General features: G+C 40.6%; 1 protein-coding gene across 4 annotated transcripts; it reads right to left on the reverse strand.

Moving 5' to 3' along the window:
* Positions 1-7858: 7858 nt before the first annotated feature.
* Positions 7859-11475, reverse strand: RPL22L1 (ribosomal protein L22 like 1). 4 transcript variants are annotated; one of them, XM_057740379.1, is made up of 5 exons: positions 11424-11436; positions 10941-11075; positions 9712-9804; positions 9422-9543; positions 7859-8114 (listed from the first exon to the last, which is right to left on the reverse strand). In XM_057740379.1, the coding sequence occupies exons 1-5, from the start codon at positions 11430-11432 to the stop codon at positions 7970-7972; spliced, it is 504 nt and encodes a 167-aa protein (XP_057596362.1). In that variant the 5' UTR covers positions 11433-11436; the 3' UTR covers positions 7859-7969. The 4 variants fall into 4 exon arrangements, 2 of the variants coding, with proteins under 2 accessions (XP_057596362.1, XP_057596363.1); XM_057740380.1 differs by lacking the exon at positions 10941-11075 and having other exon boundaries at positions 11424-11475; XR_009054448.1 differs by lacking the exon at positions 10941-11075 and having other exon boundaries at positions 8089-8114; positions 9422-9610; positions 11424-11451.
* Positions 11476-15141: the final 3666 nt, after the last annotated feature.

The raw sequence follows: 15141 nt of genomic DNA on the forward strand, positions 1-15141 counted from the left end.
TACTGCTGCTAAATTGAATAATAGCCTGAAAAAGTCCCTTTCAAAATTATTTTTGTTGTAGGTAAATGGTTTTGTTTTCCCTCTGGATTTAGGATTTTTTCTTTACATTTTGGAGTTCTGAAATTTCTTCAGAGTGTGTCTGAGTATGAGCTTTTTCCCTCATCCTGCGTGGCTTCAAGTCAGGCTTTTTAATGCAAAGATCCAAGTTTCCTTAGGCTCAGGGAAACCTTCATCTTTTCCTTGCATTTCTATACCTAGGACAGTTGTTTCAATTTGTTCATCCCAGTCATTTTTTCTTTGCTGTTTTATTCATTTTGGGTCATCCGTGGTTGACCCTTCCAGATTTATAAATGAAAGGTCCTGTTTATGATCTGGCTTGGGATTCATTTGTAGTTATATAGATTTTTTTTAATTAATTAATTTATTTTATTGGCTGTGTTGGGTCTTTTTTGCTATGTGTGGGCTTTCTTTTTAGTTGCGGTGAGTGGGGGCTACTTTTCGTTGTGGTGCACAGGCTCCTCGTTGCCGTGGCTTCTCTTGTTGCGGAGCATGGGCTCTAGGCACGTGGGCTTCAGTAGTTGTAGCACATGGGCTCAATAGTTGTGGCTCATGGGCTCTAAAGCGCAGGCTCAATAGTTGTGGCGCACGGGCTTAGTTGCTCCGCGGCATGTGGGATCTTCCTGGAGCAGGGATCGAACCCATGTCCCCTGCATTGGCAGGCGGATTCTCAACCACTGCGCCACCTAGGAAGCCCTAGATTTCTTTACATAGAAATGCACACAGAGAAAAATTTGACCTCGAGGTATTCACAGTCTAGTGAGGGACGAAAATGAGTAAACCAAAAATGCTGTCAAAGTGTCAGAATGCCTATATAGTGCATTTTAAGCAAAAGGAAAAGGTGGTGGTATCAGTTTGGTATCAGTGCCAGCAAATTCCAAGTGTGCCCCTCACCCAACTTCAGTAGCTGCCTCCAGCTCCTCCTGGGTTGGGCTGGAAATGTAGGGGCTTGCAGAGAAACGGTAAGGGCAGAAAGGTCAGACTTAAGGACAACGGTTTGGTGGTGTGGCTCTCTGGACAAGAAGAAGGTTCAAGCCTTATCCTTTATCTCAAAGGATACTGTAAACAAAGAATGGTGTCCATCATTCCAGTTCTACAAGGATCAAGCCATTAGCCACTGCAGTCGCCCTTAGGGGAATTCAGGATGGAGAAAAACATCTGTGCTTTGGTATACTGGCCTTAGATAGTTAAGATGCATATCTAAGGGATAATTTCAATGAACCCAGATTCTTGCATCTTCTCATACATAGAAAAGCACTAAAATCATTAATTTGAGATGTCTATTCTTTGTAAATAGCAATAATCCTTTGATATGTGACTACATGTTTTGTTTTTTTTCCCCAGCAAAAACCCTCATATATATCCTGGCTCCTCCCTCACCTCTTCAGAGCAGTTCCTTGAAGCTATCTGAGAGTCTGTCTCCTGGGCTATAGTCCTCAGTAAGGTCCACGAATGAAACCTAACTCACAACTTTTATGCTATATGTTTCTATTTCAGTAGACAATACATATCTGAATTTCTCAAAGATTTATCACTGAGAATCTTTATCTACAACATTTGTGACACAGGCAATGCCTTTTCTTAGAACTTTCACTTTCTGCTTGTAGCCTCTGAGTACTTGGTGGTTCATTCTACACAAGATTCTTTTTGTTTGGGGTCCCATCTTTCTCCCAAGTAGTCCTCTTAAGTGGACAAAAATTTAACCCAGGCCTGGTCCTTCTTCATGGACCACATTTGGTCCAGAGAAACATTCATTCATCCTTGCATCTGTGGCAATGCATCTTTCACTGCTCTGCTATAAGTAAACTGCTCAGGTCACTGCCGTGGGCCTTAATTTCTCAAGAATGAGTCAAACATCTAGGAGTCTTCAACTTCTCATACGTCCTGGAAGTAGGTAGTGAACCAAGGCTTATAAAACTAGAATCTGAGCACTTCCTTTGTAAGCTCTACAGAGACTTATAAACACCTTACTTTGGAAGTGGGAAAATTTGACACCTTTAACTTTGTTCTCAGTTTTTGAGATCTTAGCTGGAAAGGAAAAGAAAAAGCCTCATTGTAAAAGCTTGTTTCATGCCTAAAAGAAGAGTATAGGAGTGATGAAATATGGAATCTTCCATGCTGTTTCTAGAAAACAGTGGGCCAGCTCCCATGACTGACTTTATTACAACAAAGAAATGTGTCAGACAACTGCTTTAAGCCAGTTTGTGGGTCTCAAGCAGTAAACAAAACAAAACAAAACATTGGTTTTCGTAAGAAGCTAAATGAAGCCAGTTGAGCGTGCGTCACTATGAGAAAGAACGCCTGGCAGAGAGAGAAGTTTAGCAACATTTTTACACTAAGACATTTATAAAGAATGACGCATTGAAGTCAGACCCGGAGTTTATTAGCTGTGTGACCACAGGGAGACAGTTTAGCACTCTAAGCCCTTGGTTTTCTGACTTGTAAAAGGGAAATAATAGCTAACTTTAAGGATGGCTGTAGAGATCAAATGAAATGTTGTATGTAGCGGCTGTGAAACAGACGGCCCTCCATGAGTAATAGCCACCATCACCATCCTTCCGAGCCCAGAATCCCTTCCTCCTTCTTCCTTGCCCCATTCATTCCCACTCTTCCTTAAAGATAGCTCAGTCAGGGACTTCCTAGGTGGCGCAGTGGTTAAGAAGCCGCCTGCCAATGCAGGGAAAATGGGTTCGATCCCTGCCCCAGGAAGATCCCACATGCCACAGAGCAACTAAGCCCGTGCACCACAGCTATTGAGCCTGCGCTTTAGAGCCCGTGAGCCATGACTATTGAGCCCATGTGCTGCAACTACTGAAGCCCACGCACCTAGAGCCTGTGCTCCGCAACAAGAGAAGCTAGGGCAATGAGGAGCCCACGCACCACAATGAAGAGTAGCCCCCACTCACCACAACTAAAGAAAGCCCGCACACAGCAAGAAGAACAGCCAATAAAATAAATAAATTAATTAATTAAAAAAAAAAAGATAGCTCAGTCAGCTATCTTTTCCAGTAGGCTTTCCTCTACTCCCTTTCCCCCTCATTACGGTACAGGTGCTTCCAAAGCATCTTGTGATGTCTCTATTGCGGCACTAACCACTTACCTGAAACTGTAAAGTCGCGTTCCCCATTAGAACTGTGGGCTCCTTGAGTCCAGAGAACACTGTACTCCTGAGAGTACAGGGCCTGGAAGAACAGAAATCAATGACCTGACATGTATGACATACATGAGATCTGTGTAATTCACACCATGCCAACTCATAGAGCAGACTATGTCCCTCCCTTGAGAGAAAACACATCCAATCAATCAAAACTGAGAGGGCAGATCCCTGATTCTCAGTCTGGTTCTTTGAATCACAGGCTCCAAGGCAGGAAAACAGAACATGCCTCATCATGGCAGGAGGGGGGAATGTCTCAAAGATCTTGTGTGTCTTAAAAAACGTATTCAACATTGTAAGTTTACACTTGAAAAAAGTTAAAGAAGAACCTTACTTCATTGTGTTTGGAATGGAAAGCCCAAGAAAACCTTGGTTGGTGGGGATATTTACGCATCAGTCATATCATGGGAGGGCAATCAGAACCGGGGCGGCGAAACATGAGGTATCTGTATCTATCAAAAGGAGGCAGGCATCACTGAAGTCTGACAAACACTGACCTATTTTCAACCACTTACTTGCATACGTATGAGGAAACTGAGGCCCAGGGGGATAAAGAGGTGTGTCCAAGGAGATGCAGCTTGTAGGCAGCAGAGGCCGGATTTGTGACCCCCAGATGAGCATTCCTCCACTACATCTCAGCCTGACCAGGGCCTTCTGTGGTGAAGAGGTGGCACAGCCCTAGCGCGAGAGGAGCACGGGGTAAGGACTGAGAGGTGGAAGGCATGGTGCGATCCCGGGAAAGCCAGTGGTCACAGGCTCATATGCAAAATGAGGAAGACAACGTTCTCCTGCACAGGGCTGCTGAAGGATCAAAAGAGAAGAGAAATTCTTTTATACACTGCAACACGGTATTTAAAAGTGGCCTTTCTAGCATTTAAATCATCCAGCTTGTGAAAGAGTGGCACACTAAAGCTATAAATGTAGACTCTCCAATCACTACAGCATAACCACAAACAAGGATTTCCAGACAAGTAGGAAAATTAATGCTAATCAAAACTCCTGGGCACTTTTTAATCAGGGGTAATGGTATAAATAGGTAACCACATGGGGAAAAAAAGGTAAAATTACATCTACTTCTCAAATTGTAAACCAGGATAAATTCCAAATAGAACAGAAACCTAAATTTTTAAAATGAAACCATATAAGCACTAGAAGAAAGCAGGAATGAATTCTTCTGTAACCTGGAAATAGGAAAATCTTTAACTTTGACTCAAAAATTCTGAAACAATGAGGAAAAGATTGGGATTTAATTGCATAAAAATAATACTTCAAACAAGATAAAAAAACACCATAAATATAAGGAAAAGACAAATTCAAATTTAAAAGAATATGTGCAACTTATATCACAGGCAAGAGTTTAATAGCCTTAATATACAGAGAGATTCTAAAAATAAAGAATAAAAAGACCAAGAATCCCATATACATCCTAGAGATATAAACAGGCAGCCCACAGAAAAAGAAATGCAAATGGTCTTTAATTTATTGACACTCAACCTCACTCATGAGAAACGTAAATTAAACTATCCTGAAAACAATGTCTTACCCATCAGACAAAAATACCCAAGCTGGACAACAAAACCTGTTAGTGAATCCATGGGAAAATGCACATTTTCATACGTTACTGGCGGGAAGGCTAGTAGGAGGGTAAAATGGCACATTGCTTGTGAGATTAGGTTATAGACACTGTAGCTGCCACCTTGGTGGCCTTCGCTCTCTCCCTTGAATCACTCATTCTGGGTAACATCAGCTGCCATGTCATGAGCAGCTCCATGCAGAGTCCACCTGGCAAGGAACTCAATTTTCCTACCAACAGCCTTGGGAAGGAGCTTAGAAGCTGATCCTTGAGCTCCAGTTAGGCCTAAAGGAAAGTTTTTCTTAAAGGGCCAGGTAGTAAATAGTTTAGTTCTTGCAGGTCATATGGTCCCTTGTACACAAAAAATAATGGGTATGGCTGTGTTCCAATAAAATGTTATTTACAAAAACAGGCAGTAGCTTGTTAACTTTTGCACGACTGCAGCCCAGGCCCACAGCTTGATGGCAGTATCATGAAACCCTGAACCAGGGCTACCCAGCTAAGCTGCTCCTTAGATTCCTGATTCTAAGAAACTGTAAACTGATGGTTTTAAGCTGCTACACTTGGCATAATGGAAATAACACACCCTCCCCTATTACCCCTCCCCCCACAACACACATACCACTTCACCTTTCTAGTTTTACCTCATCCTCCTACTCTCCACTGGCTTAGCTCGGTGGCCTCCTTGTTATTCTTGAATGTACCAGAGGCACTGCTGCCTCAGAACCCTTGTTATTCTCTGTGCCTGGATTCTCTCTGTGCCTGGATGTTATTCTCTGTGCCTGGATGTTATTCTCAGAGCCTTCTGTTATGTTCTGTGCCTGGATGCTTCTCCCCAAGGATCTAGCTGGATCCACTAGCTCCTTTAGGTCTTTCCTCATTTGAGCCCTTCTCAGTAAAGCCTTTCCTGACCCTGTTGACAAACTCAACACACCTTCCTCCCTACACTCCTTATCTCTGATTTTTCTTCATAACATTTACCACCATGTACCATATTTTACTTTGTTTTCCTCCACTGGAGTATAAGTTTCACAAAGACAAATGTTTCTATTTTGTACTGCAGTATCCCCAATTCTAGCATTCAGTTGCTCTAAATAAATCTGTTAAATGAATGCACTTGTCTCCACTAAGCTGCCAGCTCCCTAAAGGCCTGCATCTTACTTTGTATAGTGTACCCAGGTTTGCACACAACATCAAATGTTAAATTAACTGTGCTTCTGAAAGATTACTCTAGGGGAGAAATTAAGGAGGCAGCTAGTGTTCGCAACACTTGATCCTCACTCTGCACTCTCCACAGGCAATTTCACCCATGCCCACTGCTTATTACTATCCACGTGCAGAAGACTAGCAGGTATCTCCAGCGAGGTCCTTCCTCTGAGCTCTAAACCTATACTGTATTCAACTTTATGTGTGATACCTTCTGGACCTCAAATTCAGCATGGCCTAAACCTACTGTTGCCTTCTTCCAATGTTACCACCAAACTTGGCAAATGCCACCACCTACGCCTGCTGTGTTACCCTTGACATTTCTCCCTTCCCACCGAAGTCCATCACCAAGTCCCACAAATTTTATCCTCTGAAAATCTCTAAAACCTATCGACTTCTCCCATCTCCAACACCTCACTTTATCTACCATCATGGATACAGCCATAAGCCTCCTGTCTCCTGGCATCCAATGACTGCCACTGAAAACCATTCTTCATAACGCAGCCACTGATCTTTTTCAAAATGCTCATCTCATTGGATCTTATTACCCTCAACTTAAAATTCAGTAGCTTCCCACTGCTCTCAAGATTAAAAGAATCAACTTCTGCCCTACATGGGTATGTTTCTGCTTACCTTCCCAGATTCTTCTCATAACTATTCTATTCCAGATGCACTGGATGCCAACCAGATCCTCAAATGTCTGCAGAATTTTACCTATGCTCTTCCTTCTGCCTGGAACACCCTCCTCTTTACCCAGAGATTATCTTGCCTGTTCTAGGTCAGCTCAGACACTTCCTCAGTTTCTTTCCTTGACTGCATTAAATTCCTTTTAAAACCCCCTCTCCTTTGTCATATTGTTTTTGTATTATTTGGTCAGTTTCCCTCACCATACCAGAAAACAGGCTGTGTTTTTACTCTATTGCATCCACAATGCTCAACAGAGCAAGCACATAGTAGGATGTTGGTAACTGATGGTGGAAAACATATTAAAGAACGGGGCAGAGTTAAGTGAGGAGTTGCTGTGTAAGTTGGGGAGTACACTTAAGTGAATAAGAGAATTAAAACTTTTAACACTCCCCATACCAGTTATACACATCAGTATTGGGTTGGAATAATCAAGATCTAGCAACATGATTCTACTAGCATCAGGACTCTCACGGACCACCTAAGTACCTGAGGTACTAACACCACCTTGGGACCAGCGGAAAAACAAACTTGATTCTGACAAACCATTCTACTTAGAGCTCTCCAAGGTTGTGTTATTTGGGAGTAAGGGTCTATCTACTGAGAAGTTTTAAGCAACAGAAGACCAACATTTTTAGAATGATCAGTTAGGGGGTTGAGAGAAGATTCCAAGTGGTGAGTGAATTGTAATTTCTCAGACAAGGAACAGAGAGGCGGATTTAGTGCGCAAGATGAGAGTTCAGATTTGAAGGTTTTGAGTTCCTATTGTCCACAAGGTACCTGGATGGAGATCTCCAACAGGCACATGGGTTCAGAGCAGTATTATGCTCAACTCATGGAGCCTTTACGCTAATTAGGAAAGCTGCTCCTCTGAAACAAAGGGCAGGCAGAAGTGATTCAATACTGAGCACCTATGCGCAAGAACTGTTCTATTTAGGCACTCAGGATTTCATTTATAAACTGTACGAAGATATTTGAGACTGTCAAGACAATTTAAGTAAGTTTAAATTTTATTATATGAAGTTGTATCCAAAATTGTGCTTCATTTTTTCACTATATACTTTAACTTAAGGACATTTGTAAAAACAGTACATTTCAGAAATTTTGGAAGAAATTCCACTAGCTATAAGCTATTGCCAGCATCATATAAACAGCATACACTTAAAAGAGATTAATGCTTAACACAGAGTAATGTTTTTTATTCACTGATAAACTAAAGGTCCATTTCAAGACATTGCTCTTGTATACTTCATTTGTTTTCTTAGCAAGCAAAGCCATATAAAGGATGACTTCATCTAGTCCTCAGACTCAGATCCATCATCGTCTTGACTAATCTGGAAGTAACGAAGTTCATAAGTCTCCTTGTCAGATGCAACCACACGCAGCCAATCACGAAGACTGTTCTTTTTGAGGTATTTCTTGGTAAGGTATTTCAAATACCTTTAAAATAAAAACATGAATTTCATTATATATAATACCTACTATGTAAAGGCTTATTACATAAGATATGCATTGTCATATTCATCCTGTGTTCCCAGTTCCCTCCAAAGTATTTCATTTGTATTAAGCATTGAGCAAGGTTGCTAGGGATATAAATAAGGCTGCATCTCAAGCCCAACAGAATCAGTTTATGCCCTATAAAATCCTTATGCCCCACCCCCCCAATAAACTTTAGGCTGGAGACCAGTATAAATGAGAGCAGTAATTAACAGTAGCTTCCTCTTCAGCCTTACTGCCACATTAGATTTTATTTTTTAATTTGTTTATTCTTGGCTGCCTTGGGTCTTTGTTGCTGTTTGCAAGCTTTCTCTAGTTGTGGCGAGTGGGGGCTACTCTTCATTGCGGTGCGCAGGCTTCTCTTGTTGTGCAGCACAGGCTTCGTTGCTCTGTGGGCATGTGGGATCTTCCCAGACTGGAGATTGAACCTGTGTCCCTTGCACTGGCAGGTGGGATTCCTAACCACTGCACCACCAGGGAAGTCCCCACATTAGATTTTTAATTAATATACAATCTCATTCTTCAAATGTTATGTACTAAAATGTCAACATTCTCTTCTCCACTATCAACCTCTCTAACCTCAACAAGAGGCAACCTGTCAACAGGGCTGAATCCAATTTACAAGTTCAAGATTATCCAGTCTTGCAACTAGCATATGGCCCAGCCCTTATAAAAGTTTTCAGCATGGCCTAATTTCATCATCCCAGCCATTCTCTCCATTCACACTTTACAGCAATTCTGAACTCCCAAGTATTCCTCTCAAGCCTCCCTGCCCTTTGTTTAATGTTGCTCCCTGTTAGGAATACCTCATCACAACAGGCTCCTAAATCTTCAGTTTCCACCATCAATCTTTTTCAGCCACAACGATCAATTCCTTAATTTGCATGGTTCACAACTACATTTCATTTAGATGACGCTTTCCCTGACCACTTTACATAAAAACATCAACCTTCTTTATGCACTTACACAGCACTTATCAACTACTTAGTATTGCATTTCGTTATCTCTCTTCTCCACTAAAATTTAAGTTCCTTGGTAGTGGGTACTTACTCTGCTTGGTTCACTGCTAGGCTACTCAGCTCTGCAATAGTGCTGCCACGTATTAAGTATTTACTATTTGTCAAGTAAATTGAATGAATGAAAACTGGCCACAAGACTAATGTTAAAGACTACCTTTGGCCCATTCTACTTATTCTAATATTAAAGCACCCAACATTGTTTTAAAAAAAAAAAGGAAAACAAATACCAACCTTTTAGAGAACTGTTTCTCAGAAACAACTGTGATTTTATTCTTGAAGCGTTCAATGTGAACGACATTCCCAAGATTTCCAGTTTTTCCATTCACTTTAACCTTCTCCCGTAGAAACTGTTCCTATTTTAAAACAGAAAGAGTGCCACACTAGGGAAGAAAACCCTAGAAATTCACTAGGGAAGGTACCCTAGGAACAGAGCTTAGGTTAAAATCAAATACTAAATACTCGATTCATTATTAAGAACTCTACTACAATGATAAAAACAAGCTGAGTAGAGTGATACTTACAAAATTTCCAGAATCAAAAATTCCATCTTCTACTGGACGAGTAAGGTCCAAATTAAACTTCCAGGTTGACTTCTTAGGCTTCTTGTCTTTCTTCTACAGAAAGTTAATATAATTATGGCTCTCTATAACAATTTATTTACCTTATATACAAAATCAAAAACCTGTGTCAGTGCAATATTGTACAATGAGGTTATATACATATGAAATGGTGCAAAATTCTAAAAAACTGCTCAATACCTATCAGATATACCCTCTCTTTAACCAGGCTACCCATAGGGGAGTACTCATTACCTTAGTTAAAATCAATTTTCATGAAATTTTATGGAAAGTTCCCCTGTTCATCATATAAATGTTTCCCAAGTGCAAAACTCAAGAAAGCTCAAAGTATATAGTGAGCTACTATTACTTTCCTTCATCAGAAGATTCCAAAGAATCCTTTTGCAAAAGGAAAACATTAAGAGAATCAATCTACTTTCTACTACAAGTTAAAACTAGAAAATACCGACCTTGCTTGGTTTGAACTATCTAACCAGGCCCATTTTGGTCAAGTTAGAAGACTTAAGTTTTGTGGGCTTTTATTATTGATATTTTCCAGACCACAGATGTTCAATTTTAAATTACCAGGCACTACTTTCCCCACCACAGATGGGGAAACAGGTAGTGTACCACCCAGTCCAAGAAGCTCAGCTGCATGCCAGAATAGGATATTCCGCCTACTTATTATGTCTAGGGAATTCAATCCTTAACGCTGCCATGGGTGAAGGTTAGGGAAGAGAGAGCTTTAATCTGGTAATTTCTTTCTAAAACATATGTCACTTAAGTTTTCAATACCCCAAGCTTTCAGGCCAATACCGCGGAATAAGGCTACACAAGCGAAATCCAACCAAATGGATACCAAGCCCTAATGCCAGTTTGCTTTCTTAGGCAGTGGAATAATCTGTGCCAAGACAATTTATCCAAAACTTGAAACTGGTAAGGGAAAGCTAGGAGCTGGGCTTGACTGGGCAATTTATACCTCTGTTGGGGCATCAGTTAACTTCGGAAAGGCAAATGATACATCCGGTGGAAGAGGTAAGCCCAGCGAGTTTTGGACATCACCTAAATTTGTATTTAACCCCGCAACTTTACCCTAACATTTCAAATGTTCTTTGGCCCGGCTTTAACACATTACTGGTTCCCTTATTAATAAATAAAGTCTTTTATGTTTGGCTAAGAGTCGTGGCTTTCACCTTTAAAAAAAAATTCGTCATGAGATAGTGAAGAAACTTCTTCCCTAACTTAGTTTTAAAGTTCTCTGAAACTTCTGCAACCGCGACTCTCCCTCCGCTCTGGCAAGGGGCTGAACGATTACCCACACAGGCTCCCTAGTGCAAACAAACAGGGTATCATCGGCGTTACCAGGCTCGAAGGAGGAAAAAAATGGCCCAAATGCTGTCCCACTAGCCCCGTTCACCGTCGCGCCTCCTCCTTCCCTGCGCTCCGACGGCCGCCGATCCTAACCCAATTCTGGGCCCAGCTGGAACCCCACCCGACCGGATGGCAGTTGCCAAGAGTCAGAAAAAGCTTATAACCTTAAAATCCTGGCTGTGCTCCTGACTCAAGTCTCCATTTTTATCCTCCCTCTACCTAGCATGAGACACTCCCAATTCGCCAACTACAAAAATCATCCACATCCGGAGGTACATACTCCCGAGGCGAGCACCCTCACTCACCGGCGCCATCTTGAAAGCTGGCCGCGCGATCAAAGAGGAAGCGACTGCCTGAGGCACGTATTTATAGGAAAGCGTGCTGCGTCACGCGCCGAGAGCGTAAGATCGCCGCCTACCGGAAGAGAACTTGGGAGGAGCGCGGAGGCCAGTAACCCAGGAAACCCAGGGCGTAGCCTGGAGGGCTGTGGGCAGTCAGGATTCCTGCGAGCGCCTGCGCACGGTGGTAGCTGAAACCGTTCACGGTTTTACGCTGGTGACGACAAACGCAGTTGCTTGCTGGGAGGCCGCTCCAGGTGCACGCGGCCGAGAGATGCAGGAAACACTTTTTACTAACCGCCTGGATCTTTTTTCTGATCAGGGCAAGGCAGTGTCTCAGGTTCCTCTGGGATCTCCTGTCCTATATTGCAATTACAGTGTCCCAGCAAAAAAATTATTTCTGTATGTTTGTTTTGACTGTGTCTTGTTTTCTAAGTGACTGTTGAGGGAAATCAGTGTTTCCTGGAGACAAAACAAACTGGGTTCTTAAGGGAAAAAAAAAACCCAAAAGCGAACCTTTAAGAAAAATACTTAGTGGTCACTTGTTCACACATTGTGTGTAATTTATTATATTTTATTCTGTTTTATAGGTTTTAGAGTTAATCCTAGGACTCCTGACTTTCATCCAAAATGCCTTCCAGTTAATATTCAAGGAATATGTGCTGAGACGTAACTGCTAAAATGTACAAGACACACGAGGATGGATGTGCTGTGGTGATAGTCTTGATGACAAAAGGAAAAAAAAAAAGTAGTTTTTGAGCTTTGAAGGATTGTAAGTTGACGTCGTTTCAGAAAAGTGGCATGCCTTTCAGTGTTTTGCTGTATTTTTTTGTTAAGGTTAAACTATCACGTGGGGGCCAGGGATAGAAGATGGGGTGGACTTTTGTTGTTACTTTGGAGAGTGACCCTAGAAAGCAACAGCTGTGTATGTCTTTTATGACAGTGATTAGTAATAGTGAGAACTATGCTTTAATGAAGCATACAACGCGTAGGTTCTAAATAGAGGTGTTGAATTCTTAGGAGAAATCCATTTCAAGATTTTTTGCTTGTTTGCTGTGGCACGCGGGCTCAGCAGTTGTGGCTCGCGGGCCCTAGAGCACAGGCTCAGTAGTTGTGGCTCATGGGCTTAGTTATAATTTCATTTATTTTCCAAACATTAAGGGGAAAGAAGAGCCATTGGCATTTTCTCCTTGAGGGCTGCCTAGGCTGAGAAGCAGAAATGATCCTTGTAGTATTGAATATTTTGAAAATAAGCCATTAATTGAGGCACTTATTCCTTTCTTGCTTGTTTTTGGCAGCCTTCCATGTCATGACAAAACATCCTTAAAAATTATTAAGCCGTTTGTACAAAGTGGGTATTAAAAACAACGTGTTTCAGAATAACTAGTAATCCCCAAATAACGAAGTAGAAACTATAACCAAGAAAAAAAATCTCTTAATTGGGGGAGGGAAAGGTTAAATATTGTAAATAACCAAATTTTACACACACAGATTTTCTCTCCCTGTCTCTCTCCGTCTCTTTCTCTCTCCATATATATGTACACATACATACACACAATGCCTGTCAACACCCTACAGATAATTTTTATTTTGACAATAGATTCCAAAACATATGAAATGATAGGTATCTAAAAAGAGCCAAGACAATTTAGGTGTCTAAAAGGAGTCAAGACAAAACCTCAATTTTCTGCTATTCCTATATGAGTCTATAATATATGATAGATACATTTCTGATATAAACTTCAGTCATTGGATCTATATCATAATAGAGCCTAAATAGAGCAGTAAAATAAAATATAGAAGTGTATGGCAGATTAGATTCACAGGGAAACCCTCCCATATATAGCCACCTTAAAAAACTGACTAAAATATAGTTTTAACAGTAATTTCTAATGTTTGATTAAGTTGGCGGAGTTAGTGGAAAAGAATTTTTTTTGGAGACAGAAATGACCAGTCCTCACGCTCATACCAGTTTAGGGCTAGAATTAGCTCTGTTCAAATAGCACAAGAAAGCTCCAGCCTAAAAATGTAGTTTAAAAGTGTGCTTGGCTTGGTAGTGCCAAGCAGAAACAAATGCAAATAAGTATCTTTAATATATTTAAAAGCTAAAACTATTTAAAATATGATAAGGGAACCAGGGACAATCAAAATTGGTCAGGAATTTTTTTAAAGAAAGAACCAAATAGAACTTTTAGAAATTAAAAATGGAAAATCTTTAATTAGAAAGAGTGGATGGATTACACGGGAGAGGAGAACACAACTGCAGAGAAAATTAGTGAATGGGAAATTACTTAGAATGCAACATAGAAATGCAAAGAGATAGAAAATATAAAAGGCAGGTTAAGAGATGAGGATGTCAGAGTAAGAATGTTCCGGTTACGTCAAATGGGAGACCTAAAAGGATACAACAGAGAAAATGAGGGAGAGGGAAAATTTAGAGAAGTAAGGGCCAAATTCTTAGGTTCAGGAAGCCCAATAAACCTCAAACAGGGTGATTGAAAAGAAACACACACCAAAACACATTGTAGTGAAACTCCAAAACACAAACGCAAAATTATTTCGAAAGCATCCAGAAAGAAAACCCAAAATATTTACTCACAGAAGTTATATTAACAGCTGACTTCACATCAGCAATAGTGGAAGCCAGAAGCAGAGGATTATTATCTTCAAAGTACTGAGAGAAAATAACTGTCTATCTAGAACTAAAAAGTATAAAACTATCTTTCAAGAGTAAAGATACATTTAAGACATTTTTAGGTAACAAAACTGAAACTTTGCTATCAACAGACTCCCAGGAAAGGAACTCTGAAAAATATACTTCAGGCTAAAGGAAAATAATCCTAGAAAGAAGGCCTATATGCCAAAGGAAAGAGTGAGCAAAGAAAATGGCTAACTTGTGAGTAAATCTAAACAAACACCTACTGTATAAAAAAAAAAAACATTTATTTTGTGGGGTTAGGGTACTAGTAATGTTCTGTTTCTTGATCTTGGCCGTGCTTACGTGACTGTGTGTAGTTTGTGAAAATTCATCAAGCTGTAAATTTATAAATCTGTGTACTTCTCTATATATGTATATGTTACACTTCAATTAAAAATGAGAATACTTTAAATTACTATATGCCAAATTAGAAGAAATGAATACCCAGAAAAATACAACTTAGAATTTACGTAAGAAGAAGCAGAATATCTGATAGTCCTCTTTTAACTAAATTGAATTTGTAATTAAAACCTTCCCACAAGAAAGACATCCAGATAGCTTCACCAGTGAATGCTACCACACATCTGAGGAGAAAATAATGCTAATTGTAACAAATAGCTTTTATGCCTAAACTTGCATTTGGTCAACTTTCCTTTTAATCCAGAAGAGGGGAGCATTTACCCATAGTTTCCTGTTCCCCATTGGTCAGTGGTTATACATGGGGTGTTAACTGCCTTGTATTTCAGGGTTGTACATGTGTAAGTGAGTGTTAGTACGGAGGTTCCCATGCCTCTCAGAGAAGCCGTAGAGATAAAAGGTGAAAAATATATGGGGAGATGCTGCCAAGTTACACCTGCCCCAAACTGTTTGCTCTTCCCTTCTTCTTTCTCTTGAGTGGACAGTTCAGAAGTACATTCTGCATCATGGCATGGAAGATCCCAGCAGGATCAAGCCTCATTTGTCCCCAGCACATTCCTTTTTGCTTTT

This window comes from Hippopotamus amphibius, chromosome 6 (genome assembly GCF_030028045.1).
Source record: "Hippopotamus amphibius kiboko isolate mHipAmp2 chromosome 6, mHipAmp2.hap2, whole genome shotgun sequence".
Lineage (NCBI taxonomy): Eukaryota > Metazoa > Chordata > Mammalia > Artiodactyla > Hippopotamidae > Hippopotamus > Hippopotamus amphibius.